The sequence below is a fragment of the Trachurus japonicus genome, chromosome 22, assembly GCF_045865225.1.
Source record: "Trachurus japonicus isolate A0001 chromosome 22, Traja_1.0".
Classification (NCBI taxonomy): Eukaryota; Metazoa; Chordata; class Actinopteri; order Carangiformes; family Carangidae; genus Trachurus; species Trachurus japonicus.
The window spans coordinates 5,554,664-5,573,832 of NC_140928.1; the positions used below are offsets into that span (position 1 = coordinate 5,554,664).

Consider the following 19,169-nt stretch of genomic DNA (forward strand, 5'->3'; position numbering starts at 1 on the left):
TGTTTGCTTTGTATTAAAGGCGCCGTGTGGTGTCAGTCAGGAAACATGGGCTCAACCTCACGTTACAAAATCCACATTTTTTTACAAAAGTTTACACAATTCATAAAGTTTTGCTTTGAGTTCACATAAACTTTTTTATTCTGTTTCTTCTTTTTCTGTTGCTGCTGACAGAGATTCTTCCCTTTTCCACAATCTCAATTTCTCATACATACATTTCAGTTTTGTGAAACTGTTCTGGCGACGCGCGATGAGCTCGGGGATTATTGTCATAGCCAACCCCAATATTATAGAATTACAGTCAGACAGAGCGACTCCTGGTGCTGCGCGGACAATTACTCTGCGGCCTGGATCTCAGTGGAAAAGCTGCATTAGAGAAAAACCTCAGTCTATCGGATGCTGAAAAACAGTGGAAGTGTTGGCAGATAATGTGTCAATACCAACCAGAGCTGAGGCTCAGAGGGGGTCCAGCTCTGTTTTATTAGAAGGTTCCTCTCCAAGACAGAAATGTAACACCAATGGGTTCAAACATAAAAACTTCGAAACACAATGAATGCAGCTTCCCCCGGGTCACAGAGACACTCACGCTCTGCCTCTGTTTTAAAACCAGAAGAAGCAATATTCAGTCTATTACTGGTCTGACTCTGGACTCTGGAAATTACTTTTGATGTTCTGTGAAAGTGCAGTTCTTCAAAGACTTTCTCAATCTGCAGGAGCTCTCATTTAACAAACCACATTTCTGCATCAGATTTCTAAAGGCCAGAAATCTGCAGCTACAGTTTGACGGCTCCTTGGCAACTTCATGCAAAAAAAGAAAAGAAAAAAAAAAGACATGTTCAGCAGAAGGTCAGTCACTTCTTGTGGGGGCTGCAGCTCTGTGCACAGTGATCTGCCTCCATCTTGTGGCAACTAATGCATCCTGCATGAAAAACAGGAAACCCTGCAATTTTTTTTTTAAAGAATCGCTGGGACTGAGGGAATTTGCCACTGAAGACAAGACATCTGAAGGTGGCAGTGTAGCTCCATATGTGAGGAGCCACACACACAGAGGCTGCAGGAAGAAGCATGAAGTCCTGCTGGGATCTAATCTTTAAGGAGGACCGAGGTGCACAAAGGTACAGAAAATGTAATATTTGTTTAAAAAAAAAAAAAACATGTAGGTGTTAGTGTTAGCCCAATTGCTCTTCACAGTAAATTGCAACTTTTACACTTTCTTTTATAATTGCATCATCAATATATAATTATTGATTTTACATAATCTTTCAGCAAAAACATGTTGTTGTTTTTTTGTCTATGTTAAGTCAGATAAACATATGGATCATCAGAGACAGATATCACTGACTGTTGCCGTTAAAGTTGGAATACGTATATTACATTTCTATACTTCTTCTCATGAAATGATTGTGACAAAAATGTATTGATCAATCCCTTCCAAACATGTCATTGTGAAAATTAAACCTTTGCAAACTGTTTGCATTCAGGCACAAAACTGGGGGTATTGAACCAATAGTATTGAGGCTTTGTTTCACTTTTTCAACCTTGGTCAGCTAAACAGAAACACATATTCAAATGGGATTTCATGCATAACATTATCCAATATGACTCAGTCGTTAATACTGAGTATGGCCACTCCTGACAGAAATCAATGCGTTTGGATGTCGGGCATACTGTCCACAAGCATGAACTCATTTCACCTGGGTAACTAGGACTCAGTATGTGATCACTGCACCTGGTCAAAGGTGAGAGGAATAAAAGGAATGTGTCTGAAAACAAAATTATTCCAACTTTATGGGCAACAGTGTGTAAATACATATCAAAATTTACTCAGGACACTGATTTAACTATAGTGACCCATGAAAACCACAGCAAACCAAATTAACCCACAAATATGAATAGAGTGAAGTGAAAAAAAAACAGATTTCTGATGAAAAAAAACATTTGAAAATCATTTAAATTTTGTTTGTTTCCGTTTTTTCTGCTTTTCCTGCAGGTTATTTGGGGGCCAGAGCTGTTTCATCAACACAACATTGGAGCACCTGAACCTGGTCTACATAGGAGCTGCTGTCTGAGAGGTGACGTTTACATCATCTCACACATACATACTGTACATCCATCCATCCATCCACTTAAAAACACCAGTGGTGAACAGCTTGATTCTGAACATTGTATCTGGCCTTGACGTCCTTAAACGCATCATCACTCAAAACCGGTAAAACTTTATTCTAAACTCTGAGTTGAGATCCAAAAGTTTCTTAAGTTTCCAGATGTGTTGTGAATAACTTTTGCAAATGTGAATAAAAGGATTCAATAAACAAATGTGATGGAAAGGGGCAGCCATAACTAAAATGTTATATGTGTTCAAAGACAATGTGAAAAGTCCAAAATGTTTTTGTACATGTGAGAAAGTTTCAGACACAGACACAAGGCTGTTTGAGGTGAAATTAATTTGAAAAAATCTACTCATCTCATACTAAATGATCTGGATCTTATAAGACTTTTTATGATACAGCGAAACATGGATCATCAAAAAACATTACAATATATGAATATCTTGAGGTAAAAAAGTTAATTTTACAGGCTATTTTCTTAATAATATAATATAGAGCTGAGCTGTGAGATGAGGTTTAAAACTCTGAGTGAAGTCTGAGTTAAGAGGAATTTGTCAAACTATTTCCAATCGTCTCTAAAAAAAATCAATCGCTCATGGAAAATAAGATAAAAACCCTAACTCTCCTAAATCAATAAACGCTGCATCTTTTAAGCCGGCGTATCCTGAATGAAGCAGCTTTTATGGAAAAAGATGAAAAAAAGAAGGATGAGTGTCATACTTTTCTCCAGACATCTTAATTAGCCAAGAAAACAAGTTTTGAAACTCTTCAAAGACGGTGATGATGTGTTGTGTGTGTGTGTGTGTGGCCTGAGGACATTCAACAATATAAACATGTCAGGTTTCCTGTCGAGACCTTTTGACAGTTCACAATATTAATACACGTGCTCTAATTGGCCCCTGTAGCATAATTGTAAACAAAAAAAACAGGTTCTCTATGGGAGGTGGTGTCTCAGCTCCACCAGGGTTATTACACATGAATATAACTGGTATGTGTATGGGCATAGACATTATAATAACATTTCAAAATAAAGTTTTTTTTAATAAAGTTTATATAAACTGAAACTGATATTTAGAAATAGATCAAACTCATTTGAATACACTGGGCATGTTTGAGTCGGTGTAAACAGGAAGTAGATTGTCTCTCCTCTACAGTTGCTAAGCTGCAAAAAATTAAATACAACAAACAAGGAAGTAGCAAAGAGCTGCAGAGTTAAAATAGTGAATTTAATACCTCTACAACAAAGGTCAGTGACACTGTGGAAGTTAAGATGCTGAGAGTGTCAACATAATCGAAAAAAAGTAAAACCGGGTCTGCTGCATTTCCAAAATTCTTCTCAGTGCTGAAAAAACTGTGGACGATAAATAAAAACGTAGCAATGGAGATGTTTTTTTAAAAAATATATGTATATATTTATTATATATAATTGTGAATGAATTACATCTGAGGGTAAATATACAGCAGAATCAGAGTGATACAGATGTCAGTGAATGCATCATGTCACTGAGGATCCTCAACTCATATAATGTGGATATAGTTGTAAAAATGAGCAGAACTCTGTGTATTGTGTTTAAAAGCCTCTTTAATCCATCCAGAGTTATGAACTCGTTAAGTTATTGATCATTAAATGCACCAAAAGTTTGATTATCTGTTAAAACCAATGAGCCGTGACTTTATTTGGCAGCTCTCAAGTCTGAGCTGAAATAATCAACCAAAGTTATTTTCCTCACGCCGTGGCATGAATGGATAACATGACACATCAATCAGATTATTACTGATCGATTATCATCTTTTCTTGTGTAATAGTTTTATGGTCTATTTAGGATCTGTCAGTTTTGCGGCTTCAGTGTGTTTTCATTGACCAGATTCACTGGAGCTCGTTGGCTCTTTAATATAAAGCTGATGAGAGATTACATTGTGAGACTGAACCGACGAGTCATCACTCAGTGGGAAAAAGATCTTTATCACACGATCAATGAAGCTGCTGAAGTCTGACAATGTGAGGAGGACATGCCTGGGTATGATAGGGTTTTTGTGGTATGTTATTGTTTCAGGTGTTGATTTAAAATTTTTATTGAAACTGTTTATAAGTTATAAAGAAAAGCTGTAAAAACTGGACTAAAACTGCACAAAAATCTCTGCAAACACAAAATACGTTGACACGAGAAAGTGGAAAATGATCATTTCTACTGTTAATGTGAAAATAAACCCTTATAATCATCAAACTGCTGCTCATTTCAGGTTTGATCAGATCCTACAAACTCAATATTTCCTACAGTTTCACTTTCAAAACAGGCTGAAGGAAACTGAGGAACATTATATCTTATATCATTTTCCTGATGTGAAAAACATCAGTAGCCTAATGTCCAGACACAAGGAGGTTGTGCAAATAAAAGTGTGACTTACATTAATTTGCATCGATTTGCAGACCAGCTGCTGCAGAATAATCCTGCATGATGCAAGTTTTCTTCACTTTAAATAAAAATGAGACTCACAGGGAGACAGTAAAAACATGTCACACTGTGATTATGGTTCATAATAATAAAGTCTCTATCAGTCAAATCAGCAGCAGAGGTGATTATAAAACCGGTTTCCTGCAGCAGCCGGACTCAGGTGAGCTGATCACAGCCCAGCAGGACTCTGTTGTGTCTCCGGGAGGTTTTGACAAGGTGGAGGTGGAGGTGGTGAGTGTGTGTGTAGGTGGTGGTGGTGGTGGGGGGACCACTGACCCAGTCTCTCTCTGCTGATTCTGAATGAGCTGCTAGAACATGACCACACCCCCCCTGTTACTCCGTGTGTGTCTATTGGCTGCTGGGAATTAAACTGGAGCCTGGATGTGGCCACTGTCAAAAGGCTTTATACTTATTAAAACTCCCCAAACTTGCAGCAGCGTCCTCCTCCCCGACACTTGTTGCTGCTGCTACCTGCACACACACAGAGAGAAGGAGAGAGAGGGAGAGCCCACCTGAACCTGAACCGCTGCAGCGAGCTCCTTCTGGGATTGTTTTTTCCTTTTTCCCGCGGGGAGTGATGAACTCCATCGACCCCCAGTCCCATCACCAGCAGCAGCAGCAGCACCAGAACCAGAACCAGAACCACAACCACCACACATCCTCCCCTACCGTCGGCTCTCTCCCACCCAAAGGCGCCCAGGAGGCCCCGGACATGGCCGCGGTGTACTGCGACAACTTCAGCAGCATGTACCAGCAGCACCAGCAGAGCCTGCAGCAGAGCGCGCAGCAGACCAGAGCCTCGGCCGGATACCACCACCACCACCACGGTCCCACCTTAGGGGAGTACGCGTCGTCTCCGAACCCGTACCTGTGGCTCAACACGCCGGGCGTCAACTCCTCCGCGTCCGCGTACCTGCACGGCAACAACCCGGCTTCCTTCATCCCCTCGCCCGCCTACGGCTCGTCGCAGCGGCAGTTCATCACCAACTCACCTGGCTTCGCGGGGCCGGACCTGGGCTGGCTGTCCATCGCCAGCCAGGAGGAGCTGCTGAAGCTGGTGCGGCCGCCGTACTCCTACTCCGCGCTCATCGCCATGGCCATCCAGAACGCGCACGAGAAGAAGCTGACCCTGAGTCAGATCTACCAGTACGTGGCCGACAACTTCCCGTTTTATAAGAAGAGCAAAGCCGGGTGGCAGAACTCGATCCGGCACAACCTGTCTCTGAACGACTGCTTCAAGAAAGTGCCGAGGGACGAGGACGATCCAGGTACAGTGAACGCACCACGGGGAAAACTGTTAATAAAAAAGGTGGCATTTAGGTTCAGGAGGAGAAATGATAACAATTAGTCTCCATCCTCTCAAGACAAACCATAATCTGTTATTATTATTATCATTATCATCATCGTCGTCATTATTATTATTATGAGTTAACTTAACACTAAATAAAAAATGTTCTCAGTTGCTGTTCATTTAAATAAATATGGTGGCAATAGATGGTGAAATAATAATAATAATAATACAGGTAGGTACATTATTATAATAACAATATAATATAATAATAATAATAATAATAATAATAATGTCAACACATATTTAAATTATTATTAAATTATATTTAAAGCAGCACAAAAAATTACAGGATATTTAAAGTGTCAATAATTGTATATTTTAATTTCCTATAAAAGCTGAATTATTCAGCATTTAAAATAATTTCCACAGTGTAATATGTCTAATGCTAAATTACAATCAATTCAAGAAGGTTTTATTTGAGGAGGACCGAACTGAAAAATTCCTCATTATAATAATAACTATTATTAATATTGTGTTTTATTGTATCGTTATAGAGGCCGGTGATTCATAAATACCTAGAGAAAAAAGCCTCCAGGCCTCCAATAGATTTGAAAATATTGAACAGATAGAAATGTATTTATCCACAGATTCATAAAGTCATGAGAAGGAAGTGGATAAAATATTGTGAAAATAAATGTAGCCTTCACTTTTAGACGCTGTAACGTCTCCGCCTCAGGCCTCAGAGCCTCCGTCAGCTAACGCTAAACAAGCTAACTCTGTGTCTCATCTTCACCTTCAGGAAAAGGAAACTACTGGACGTTGGACCCAAACTGTGAGAAGATGTTCGACAACGGGAACTTCCGCAGGAAAAGGAAAAGACGTTCGGATCCGAGCGGCGCAGGCGGAGCGGCGGCGGCAACAGCGGCGGCGGTCGGGGCCACGAAGGTGGAGGACGTCCGGGCGGCGGTGGTGGGGGGCTCGACCCTGAAGCCGTCGGACAGTCCGCAGCTCCTGGGGCCGTCGTCCCCGGAGATGGAGGCGCTGAACGAGAACCACAAGAGCTCGTCGTCGTCGTCGCCGCCCGGCCTCCTGTCCTCCTCCTCCTCCTCGCTGTCGTCGTCGTCCGCTCCGTGTTTTAACAACTTTTACAGCAGCATGTCGGCGCTCGGCTCGGGCGGCCCCCCCACCGGCCGGCAGGGGCCCCTCGGGCTGGTGAACGAGCTCTCGAACAGGAACATTACGGCCCTGAGCCCGTACCACGCCGCCAACCCGGCGGGCGGGCAGGACTCGGGGGCTTCGGAGCACGGCGACGGCCTGCATTTCAACCGTGGAGTGTACTACAACACGTTTGGCGGCGGGCAGAGCGGACAGTTCAACAGCCACTTCTACAACAGCTTCAGCGTCAACAGCCTGATTTACCCCCGGGAGGGCACCGAGCTATAGGAGCCATCGCTGCTGCTGCTGCTGTTGCTGCTGCTGCACCGACGCCCAACGGCACCCAACGCCCTCGTAGGGACTTCCTGCTTCGTTATAGGATTCGTGCATTTCCTGCAGAGAGGTCAGAGGTCGGGCTTCTCCCCTCACACAGCTCTCTGGCCTCGCTCGTCGTTCACAGGATGGATCAGAGAACATAAAGCATTTTATCCACGCTTGATTTAACTCGACAAGTGCCCTGGGATCACGGCTGCTGTGATCCGACGCTGTTTGAATAACAAAGAAAAAACAAAAAAATTATAAAAAACTGACTGTCACAGAGTCAAATGAGAAATTAGCACTTATCTTTTTTTATTTCTCTATTATTTCTCTTATATCAAAAATCCTACTTGTCTTCTAATGCTTAAAAATATATATTTTCAAAGTAAAACAACCACTGAAAACTTGTATTTTTTAAAATATTTTACTTTTTGTTTTGACAGTTTCAACAGAAACTTTCCCACGTCTTGTCCTAACTGCTCTGTCATGTTTTTTTTTTAAAGATGTAAATGTACATTTGATATTTTTTTAACCACTGATGCCAAATCCAGCCGGTTTGTCTTTTCATTTTTTTTTTTTTATGGAGCAGCTAAAATCCTCCTCCCCGCATGTTGAAACTGCTTCACTCATAATCAACATAAATCTGCCAAAGTTTGCCTTTTGTGAGACCGACATTACCTCAGAGCAACGATCACATGAGACGACGACACTGCCCTGCTGCTGTCCCAGGCTTCACCTGCATATTGTTTTATTTCGGATAATGGCAATAATTGTTTCAACACAAATATGATCCAACAAAAACAAACAGGGCTCGCCTTATATTTTTATATATCCTTCCACGTTGACTGAAAAACCACAGCACTATACTACGGCTCATGTAAATACTTTATAAAATGTGTATTTTTGTAAATTATAAAGATAGTTTGAGACTATTTATGCTATTTATGCTAATAGGCATTTGTTTTTTGTTTTCTTTGTTTTTCTACTGTTGTCTGAACATAGTTTGATTCAAGCAGAAGTGATGGATGATATTAGAGCTGTGCCAAGAACAGTATCACTACAAACCCAGATGTCATGAGTGTATATATATATCTATAGATATATATATATATACTACATATAAATGAAACAGTAAATGCTGAGTCATGGTCTCTCTCAGGATTCAACGTGACAATCATTGAATGGCTTTTTGTATCTATTGTCCTTTTTTAAAATCTTTATACAGTACATACAGCTTCCAGGCAGTTTTCCACTGTGATTATAAATAAATTTCATGTGGTGTCTCTATTTGTATTGTCATGCATCATTTTCAAATAGGACATCCGTGTGTGTGTGTGTGTGTGTGTGTGTGTGTGTGTATGTGTGTGTGTGTGTGTGTATTCAGTTCTTTGTTATAATTTGAATGCAAATTATGACTTTAATCTCGTATTTAATTACTTCTACTCCATTTCATCTCAATGCAGCTTCTTACTAGTTGCATAAAAACAACAGGAACATCCCTGCAGTGTCGACATGTTTAGTTTCTCTTGATGGCAAAAAGTAGTTTTCACATGTCGTTAAACAGCAGCATTTACAACATTTACTTTTCCCTGCAGTGATTCAACACCAGGTTCACGTCCAACTAAAACAGAGTTAATCCACCTGCTTCTGTGACTCTACATGCAGATCAAAGAGGATGAACTCTCCTCTTCAAAATCGTCTTTTGCAGTTTTGTTTAATTTTGTTTTTTTTTCTGTTTGCTGGGAAAGTGGGAGCAGTTCCCAGACCCCCCCCCCAAAAAAAAAAAAACCTCTCAAACCTCATCTGTCACCCCTAATATCCTCTTATGTATCTGATAAGCAGGTCAAAGAAAAGAAAAAAAGATGCTGCAAAAAATGGTAGTAAACAAACAGGTCTTTATAATAATGTTTTATTTTGAGAGTTGGTAATTTCCTGAGAAAAATGTAATTTGGTGTAAATTATAGTGAAAGTGGTGTTGACAGTGTGGAGTTAAATTATTATAATACATTCATTCAAATGCATTGCATCTTTAATGAAGGAGCTTCTTTTAGTTAGTGCACAGGTAGGAAGTGTGATGTTTCATTCAAGGATGTTCCTTTTTTCACAACAAGATAATGCTTTTTTTAATCATATTTTCATTTTTGCATTTCTTATTCTTCATTTATAAAGATTTAAATCCATATTTACATACAGAAGTTATAACGTCCTGGAAATATGAGACATGAAGTCGACTGGTTTGACCAGATTGTTAAATGTTTTCTGACTGAAAACCGTCGGCAGCGATCACACGTTGAACCTCGACTCCTCCGATGAGGAAATCAGCTTCAGGAGAGAAAGTTCAAGTTTGGAGTCGAGCCAGACTCCCTGCAAAGACACCGCAAGTTGACAGACGTCTTGATTCAGAAAGCGGTGAAACAATAGAGCCATTGTCCACGGCAACCCACCCCCCCCACTTCACGCCAATCCGCATGTATCAATTAGGGACTCTCTGAAGATATCCCCCCCCTCCCTCCTTTGAGCGTTAAGCATCTCCTTTTGTCTCCATTCTCCTGCAGTGTTTGCCCCAAATTAAGAGGAGGCCATCTTGCTTTGTTCCTGTTAAGAAACGACGCAATCGAGAAATTCCCTCTGCAAATATTTGCCACCCATTGTGCAGATTAGCGACGATGATTTGACCATTTATTTAGTTTGCACTGTGTATGATTCACACCAGGCTTGTGTGCGAGGGACTTAAGTGTTGATGCTGTGAAACTGATATGATTGCACTTTCCCAGCATCTCGGATTTGGCCTCAGGAAATTGTTAAAAGAAGGAATAATAATGGGAAGAAACATGTAGAGAGAGAGAGCTGCTTTGTTTCTGTCCTGTGTCTCTAAATATGTTTTTTATAATTGTTAAAAAGTCCGTCACCTCGCGCCGTGAACCCATGTAGCTCCATACAACCACCCTGCTAATTAAAGCCTCCACATAAACACCGCTCTGTAGCCAAAGACGCACCATGATCCAATCTGCCAGTATGGATCAGTCGACCTCTGTGGACGTCTGAAACGTGTCTCTCCGGTGCCACACTGACTCCAAAAACCACAATCTGATGACCCAGATCTGACTGTAAGGGGTCAAGCCCAGTTTTTTGCATGGCATTTCCTTTCCAGAACTTTTCCACTCTGGCAGTCTTCATCTTCTGTTGTTTTGCTTCTTTTTTTTCTTTTTTTTTCCAGTGAATGAGGCCGACCGCTGCCAAGTGTGAACGTCTCTATTAGTGGAGATCCACTGACCCGGGCTCTGTTTGATCACCTTTGTTTTGCGCCCGGGACACCGTACAGTCCGTTCTAATTTGGCACCAACGCCACCGCTCTATCGGGTGACATTTTTTTTGGGGTTGAAAAGCGGCATTGTTGCTCCGGGGCTGGGAAGCAGGTTGCACACGGGACGGGTGCTATTTCAAGGGGGTGACTGTACGCTGGTAGGTTCATGTCCTAAAACAACCCCAAAGCCAAATTGTTCCTCCAGATAATGGACGAGAAGAGGGGAGAAGAGGTGACGCCTCGCTAATGAGAAACAACGCAGGAGCCCCGAGCGCAGAAAGCAACTTGTCTGCGTTGCCAGCATGTTTCACGTGAAGGGCTTAGAGATCAGCCTCATCAAGGATCCCTCACTGCGATGTTAAACCAGGACAGCAGCGATGCCGTGTCGGGCCGATGGCTCGTTTTAAGGACACAGGACGCCGGTGTCCTCAAATGATCCACGTGGACAGACCCAGATTTTACTCCAAATGTTGTTTGACAGTTGTCTATGAAAGTGGTTCCACGTGGTGCAGAAGGAGGCTGTATTGATGCATTGACATAAGGAAGTGTATTGTTCTTGTACATCTGCAATGAAATTTCAATTTGGCACTCCCCAAAAGCAGCAGATCACAAGATAAAAAATAAATAAATAAATGAAATAAATAAATAACGTATACGATCTTACAAGAGCTTTAGTGCTGGTATCACACGTTAAAGAGCTGGTGAAGAGGCCGAAGCTGTTGAGCTGAAAGTTCACTAATCTTTTACCTCCTCTCACCTCCAGTCAGACTGTTTACAGCGTTTTACTGAAACTCTGAAGCTCTACAGGAATGAAACAAGTAGAAAAAAACTGACAACGGTGAGTCAAGCTCACAAATCGTATCTTATCTTATACCATTTTATCTTATCTAATAACATTTTAACTTACAGTATCTTATACCATTTTATCTTATCTTATACCATCTTATTTTATATAATCTTATCTTATCCTATCTTACTGTATCTTATCTTATCTTATCTTATCTTATCTTATCTTATCTTATCTTATACCATTTTATCTTGTCTTATACCATCTTATCTTATACCATATTACCTTATCTTATACCATCATATTTTATATAATCTTATCTTATACCATTTTATCTTATCTTATACCATCTTATCTTATCATATCTTATACCATTTTATCTTATCTTATACCATCTTATTCCATCTTATCTTGTCTTGTCTTATCTTATATCATCTTATACCATCTCATCTCACCTATCTTATTTCATCTTATCTTATCCTATACCACATTATCTAAAATATAGAAGTTAAATACTGTTCTCTATCAGGGTGCAGGTCGCATGTAAGGTCAAAGTCAAAAGACAAGTTATGCACAGGATACAATATTTCAGATAAAAGAAAAATAATGATCTAAATTTTAAAAGCCACTGATCGAAGTGTCATTTAAATATATATATATATATATATTAATGCACATTTCTTTACTAGTGCAACAAGTGTGAGGTAGAAAGTTCAGTCTAATAAATCTCAGTAAAATCAACTATTTATAGAACAGAAATCAAACATAGCATATGTGGACAGGACACATATGACAGGAGAGGGTAATGTTGTTGTGCATAAACTGTTAAAACAGTAAAGCGGAGAAGGATGTGTAAGTGGAGGAATGAGAGCGGAGGGGTGTGTGCAGGAAAACATCTTGATGGGTAGTGTCTGGGAAGGAGGTTGAAGGTGTGTGGGGGGGTGAGGAGGAGGAGGAGGAGGAGGAGGGTTGATCGCGGGGTGGCTCGGAGGGGTCCTGAGTATGATTTGATCCTGGAAGGCTCAATTAAGTGGTTCGTTTACCCCTCGTGTGGAGCTGGTGAATTGGAGCCAGGTCAGCTCCGGGTTGAGGTGTTGTTCATTATTTTTCCGCCTGTCAGATCCCATGAGCGGCGGCTGGAGACGGTGGCTGCTCGGCGGCCGAGGAGCAAAGGGCCTGCCGGTGGGGTACGTCAAACACACTCAAAGCCTCTCTCCCCTTGCCCGGGGGATTATGATCAACAAAGCATGTCCCACACCTGCACCGGCCAGCACAATGGAAACTCCGCGGGCCAATGGAGACGCAGAGAGAGACCAGTTATTAGAGGCCCCCACCAATGAAATGGATTACATTAACCCCTTCTGTTGTTCTTCCTCCCGGAGCTTAAACATCGAACTGACAGACTCCACATCCCATTGAGAAAAATCCTGGTAACACTTTGCTACAATAGCTTTATTCCAGTTTAAACTCACCGACGGGAAGTTTCGTGTGTGTGTGTGTGTGTGTGTGTGTGTGTGTGTGTGTGTGTGTTTGCGGCTGGACCTGTGTGATGACTTGATGAAGTGCTGCAAAGATCTTCCACTGGTTTCTCATCAGTGTCGACTGTGCAAAGTGTCGGAGAGCTGAAAGAATATGAGCTGAAAACAGACATGACAACACAAAGCTGAGGAGGAGCAGGAGCAGGAGGAACCTTCTAGAGCAACATGTGGAGAGTCTGGAGGTGGAGAAGCTCCAGAAGCTCCAGGAAGTTCTCAGGGTCTCACCTGAAAAAAAGTTATGTTGATGATGAGTTCATGTTCAGCTCTGCTTAAACTGTGTTGTTGCATGTGATGCTGCTCACCTGTGATAGTGGCCACTCTCGTTACTGCAGCCTCACAAACTGGATGTGTTCGCATCATTAAAGATGTTCAGAAATGGCTGTTTGTCCTGTTTGTTGCACCTCCATCCACGAGTTTCAACAAGTTGCCGCACGAGTTTACCCAAGTAAGGACAACGAATTTGGCTAAGTGATGGACCGCAGGGATCTGGAGGAGGAGAGTGGAGTAGGGACGGAGGAGAGTTTGTGTCGGTGGTGGTGGACGAGTCTCCTCGTTTTTCTCAGACGTTTGATTGACTGATGACGGACCCTGATAGCTGTGATTGGCTGGTGAATCGTGAGCAACGTGACGCATAATTCGTGCGCCTGCATTATCCGATGCAAAAAAAAACTACCCCACTTTCACCCCGGATTTACTCGAAAATAGAATTTTGCACAAAGTTTGGAATGCATCGTCTGATAGATGAGTGAGTGGACTCAAATTCCATTTCGGTAACACTTTACAATAAGGGTCCCTTAATTAACGTTAGTTAGTACATTATTAAGCATTAATATATAAACTAATGTGTTAATTAATGCTGAGTAATGCATACATAATGATAACTAATTACATTATTCAACTTTTATTATTACTTAATAATTTATTAAAGCAGAAGTAAGCGATCCGGTCGTTTTGGCTAACTTCTTGTCAGCCGATGGAGTTAGCAGTCCCCGCCCTCGTCCCTACGTCACCACATTCACACGCATCCCTTGACTGCACACACAGAGAGGACCGCCCCTTTATGCCGTTCTCTCTCCTCATTGGATAAAGGTTGTAGGATACAAGGAAAGTTTTCTCCTCTGCTTACAGCAGAGCAGAGTGACTGACAGACCCGTGTTTCAGACCAAACACTCTATATAAGTGATTGCGGAAGATATAACTATTTAAGACTTATATTAACACAAACATTCCGCTTACTTCTGCTTTAACTAACTTTGAGTAGTAAACATTAATTAACTGCTTACTAATAAGCTACATTAATTAGTGTTTCCTAATCCTAAGTAATACATAATAATGATTGTTAAAATATCTGTAAACAGTTAATTAATGCTTAATAATGTACTAACTAACGTTAATTAAGGGACTCTTATTGTAAAGTGTTACCCAATTTTCTTTTCTGAACACCTTTAACGGCGTGTTCACACCGGGTGCAAAGCGAATTTTTCGCACAATAAAATTATATACACAGTCAATGTACAGACGCGAATTTGTGCCGGCGGCGCGAATGACGCGAGTGGCGCGACGCGAATGAAGCGGAAATGCGAAATTCGCCTGTTCGCTCATGTTCAAAATATTGAACTGAAGCGAAATATTCACGCGAATGCCGCGAATAAAAACAAATATTCCAGCGGGCAAACTCAAGTTTCTGTGTGTGTGTGTTTGATACTGCAGTGTGTGTGTTTGTGACAGTTTCATTTCCTGTTTAGTGTCTAATAAATACACCATGACAGCAGCAGCCTCCTGGTGTGTGTGTGTGTGTGTGTGTTGTGTGTGTGTGTGTGTGTGTGTGACAGAGCTGTAATCTGCTCTGGTTAAGAGCATCCTCAGAGTTGTAGCTGATCTGCTCCATGTGCTCAAACCTGTGATGTCACAGCTTCACGTCCTCACACTGTACCAACAAGTCAACATCGTTGTTTACCCATAACTGTGCAGAGGTAACGCAGCCTCTGTGTGTGTGTGTGTGTGTGTGTGTGTGTGTGTGTGTGTGTGTGTGTGTGTGTGTGTGTGGTTTGTTTCTCATGTGTTTTGCAACAACAGAGCCGGAGGAGGACACTCAGATATTTTCATTGAGGGAGGGTGCCAGTCCCCAGGGAACCCGTCATGGGCGAATTAGACCGAAGCTCAGAGGAATGTACATCGCTGCCCTCGCCCTCACCCCCTCCCCTCCCCTCCCCTCCACACACACCCTCACACTCCCCCCTCCTCCTCCTCCTCTTTTCTCCTTTAATTGGGCCCATTCTCCTGGCACCTCTCCAGATCACACTGTCACTTTACACTGCGTAATAAGCTATTAGCCCCGGCCGGACCGGGCCCCGCCGCCACCCCACGCTAATCGACATGGACATGGTCATTGTGTGGGACCGGGACTGAGGACAGCACAGTCCGGCTATTGTTATTGCCCCGGACCTCGGAGCCCTTGGACGCCCACACGGCCCGGCTCACAGAGGGACAAAAGGGTGTGTGTGTGTGAGCGGGGGAGGTAAACAGACAGGGAGATCAAGGAGAGGTGAACTCACTCTCACTGCCCCCTAGGAAACAACAAAACAAACTGTAACACCTTCGGTTCAGCCATCGTGCTTTGGCAAAAATATGACTTTCTGCCTCGTCCCAAAACAAAGCAGCACCTGTTTGGAAACCAGACCCAGATCTCGGCTGAAACGTCGCTCCGGCTTATTGACAAAACACTTTATCATTAACAAACTTTATCAGCTCACTTTGGACCTGATTATTCATAACGCGTCCATCCGTTCGACTGAAGCAAATCTACAGTCGCTGAACATGCAAAACTCATGGACTAATTACAAACATGCTAAATGCTAAACGGGTTGCAGCTAATGGTGTATTTAATTCACCTTAAAGGGATAGTAGCATTTTTTTAAAGTGGGGTTGTATGATCTCCAAATAGCCCCTAAGTACTTTAATTGCAGTAGAAGACTCTCTGCACTCCTCCCGTTAGCAACGCCAGCCCATAGCCCTGCCCAGAGATTTACAACATACATTGTTGTGAACAGACCCAAAGAAACGGCCTATTTTCGCGGCCTAAAAGAGGTTTTACCTGAAAAAAAAATACACAGTTCCATTGTTCGCTATAATATAATTTATATATATATATATATATATATATATATATTAAAAAACGCAGTTTTTATTTGGACCTAACCAACTGCTGATCGGCGGGCGCAAACCCTGGGCGGAGGGATACGTGAGTTGGTTAGGTCCAAATAAAAACTGCGTTTTTCCTGCACTTTGAGGGGCTGGAAAAAATTATATTATAGCGAACAATGGAACTGTGTATTTTTTCTTCAGGTAAAACCTCTTTTAGGCCGCGAAAATAGGCCGTTTCTTTGGGTCTGTTCACAACACTGTTGTAAATCTCTGGGCAGGTCTATGGGCTGGCGTTGCTAACGGGAGGAGTGCAGAGAGTCTTCTACTGCAATTAAAGTACTTAGGGGCTATTTGTAGATCATACAACCCCACTTTAAAAAAAATGCTACTATCCCTTTAATACAAAGTGGCGGCATCGTGGTGTGGGACTTAAAAACTAAATGCATGAACATCAGAGAGAAAATTATCTTCAGCAGTTTTTGTTAGAAACTCTGCAGCTTCTCAACCATCATAGGCTCCGTTCAACACACAGAGCATGAACAGTGATATTTCCATGTGTTTTGGCCTCCTACACAAAAATGGACCTTCAAGTCACCGATTACCGTATTCCTCAAACAGTAACCAGGGCCTTTATTTACCTAAACTGCCCCAGGGTACCAGCCCTTATTGGAGACAGGCTTTTATGTAACACTTTATAATAAATACACACTATTAAGCATTAGTTAAGCATTAATAAATACTGAATTCTTCATTTATAATGCATGAATACTAATTAGTATCTAATTTATAAATACAGTTAGTGCTTATTAATGATGAGTAAAACATTTTAACTGTTTATAAACTAAATACTAATGAGTATTCATGTGTTATAAATTATGAATTCAGTATTTAATGCTTAATAGTGTGTATTTTATTATAAAGTGTTACCAGCTTTTATTAGAGAGAGGCTTTCATTTCTAATTCCCTCTGTCTTATTGATCATATTTAATTAAAGAACCCCCGTATTTTCTGTTTTCCTTCTATTTGCTCTGTTAATTTTTACACATTAGTGACCGAATGCAACAGCAAGGTCATCGTTCAGGAGCAGAGCACATCAAGGCAAGGCAAGGCAAGGCATCTTTATTTATATAGCGCATTTCATACCAAGGCAACTCAATGTGCTTTACATAAAGACAAAACATTAAAAAAAAGAAGCATAAGACAGAATAAAAACATACAAAACACTAAAACATCAGAGCATGTCCACCGCGTGTGCTCCGGTCCTTCTCTGGTACCAGAGAGGGAGCAGAGGGATGAGGTCAGGTTTGGCATGCTCATAATACCTTATTCGTGCAGGTGTAAATGAAAAGTTTTTTTGGAAAACGATCTGGTATGAACAATGTCATTTTTGAAAGACGTGAAGAGGAGGAAATATCTGTTTTTGGAAACGCAACTTTACTCTGAGTCTGTTTATTGATTTATCGCAGTGGTTTTTAAACTCACCTCAGGTCTTTTCATTTCTAACCATCTACAAAACACAACAACACAAAACAGTCGCCTGCCTTAATTTGTGTTTTCATTGATTTATGACTAACTTTTATTGCACAAATGTTCCTTTTGCACATGTTTTTGTCCTGTTATGTAACATTTTGTTGTATTTTTTTGCATGTTGCACCATCAGTACATTAGTCTGGTGCATGTGGATCTCTTGGCACTAATGACAGATCTGAGCTGTTTTCACATATTTGTAAAGAATACTTGACATATCAGACATAGCTCCAGTATCTGTCCACAGTGTTTATTTCTCCTGCAGCTCTTTGATCACAACGTCTTTTCGTGAGCGTATCTGTTCACTGCTCGATGGAGGCGAGGACGAGCGAGGAGGGAACCTTCCCTTTAAAAAAAAGAAAAGAAAAAAGACAAACCATGTTACGTCTCCAGAACAAGTCCCGACACCTCCAAGGCAAGAAAATCAAGGGGTTAGACGAGGCCTTGGCACTGCAGCCTGTCTGAGGTGCTAATACTTGCACACACATCAGACTCTGTGTTTTATGTTGGGGATGTACAGACTTCACATTCATCACCCGCCGGTGTCAATCTCTCATTTGTCACCACGACGACGAGAATCTGAACTTATTTTGCTGCTGCAGATCTGACGTGAAGCAGATAAATCACATGTGAGGAAGTTTGTTTACAGGACCGGAGCTTCATTAACGACTTGGCTGGAAACGAAAATAATGAAGTTGGAGGGAGGGGGGGTTTGTTCGTCTTCATATCAAAGATGCCTTAGTTTGTGCTTGTGTGTCTGTAAATGTGTGTGTGTGTGAGTGAGTGTGTGTGTGCAGGAATGCTGCAGGGGACGGAGGGCAGGCCGGGACAGAGCTATGAACAGGTGCATGATGGGGGTTAGTCCATGGAGGAGCCCCCTGTGGTGCAGTGAGAGAGATTGACATCAGTGGGAGTGTGTGTGTGGTTAGACGTCGGGAGGAGGCGGTGTGTGTGTGTGTGTGGGATTTACCTCCAAAAGTTGAACTGCACTCCTTCAAACAAATGGAGCTGCATGTGAAGAAACTTTTGATCAACTTTCATCCGTTTATGAATGAGATGGGGCTTTTTTTCTCCACAAGAAAACCAGCTCTTAGTAAACTTCATTAATAATGTGATAGAAGAAACCTGAGATGCATTCAAGTGTCAGTTCATTGTATTGGTATTTGAACCTCTTAGTTTCCTTATATAGATTTCAGCTTTCGTAAGATACAAAAACAACAGATGTAACTTTGAAATATTTAAATTTGAGTTCTTTATAAAGAGTGCACTGCAAAAACTCAAATATCTTACCAAGAATATTTGTCTTATTTCTAGTCAAAACAAATCTCATTATACTTAGAATAAGTATATTGAAATTAGTAGAAAAATCTGATAGTGGAGCAAGTTTTTCTTTCTTATTACAAGCATAAAAAAACTTTGATTACTTATTGCAAGTGAAAATTATCTAAAAACAAGTTAATTTTTAGGTGATGAGTCTTATTTTAAGTTTTTTTTTGCAGTCTATGTGTGTTGTTGTCTCACACTTCCAGTACAAACATTATCTCCCT

At 41.4% G+C, this 19,169-nt stretch overlaps 1 protein-coding gene across 1 annotated transcript; it reads left to right on the plus strand.

Moving 5' to 3' along the window:
- The first annotated feature begins 4,882 nt into the window (after positions 1-4,882).
- foxi2 (forkhead box I2) lies at positions 4,883-7,711 on the plus strand. The gene is made up of 2 exons (XM_085767094.1): positions 4,883-5,826; positions 6,649-7,711. Exons 1-2 carry the CDS (start codon positions 5,136-5,138, stop codon positions 7,290-7,292), a joined length of 1,335 nt encoding a protein of 444 aa, XP_085623220.1. The 5' UTR covers positions 4,883-5,135; the 3' UTR covers positions 7,293-7,711.
- The last annotated feature ends 11,458 nt before the right edge of the window (positions 7,712-19,169 follow it).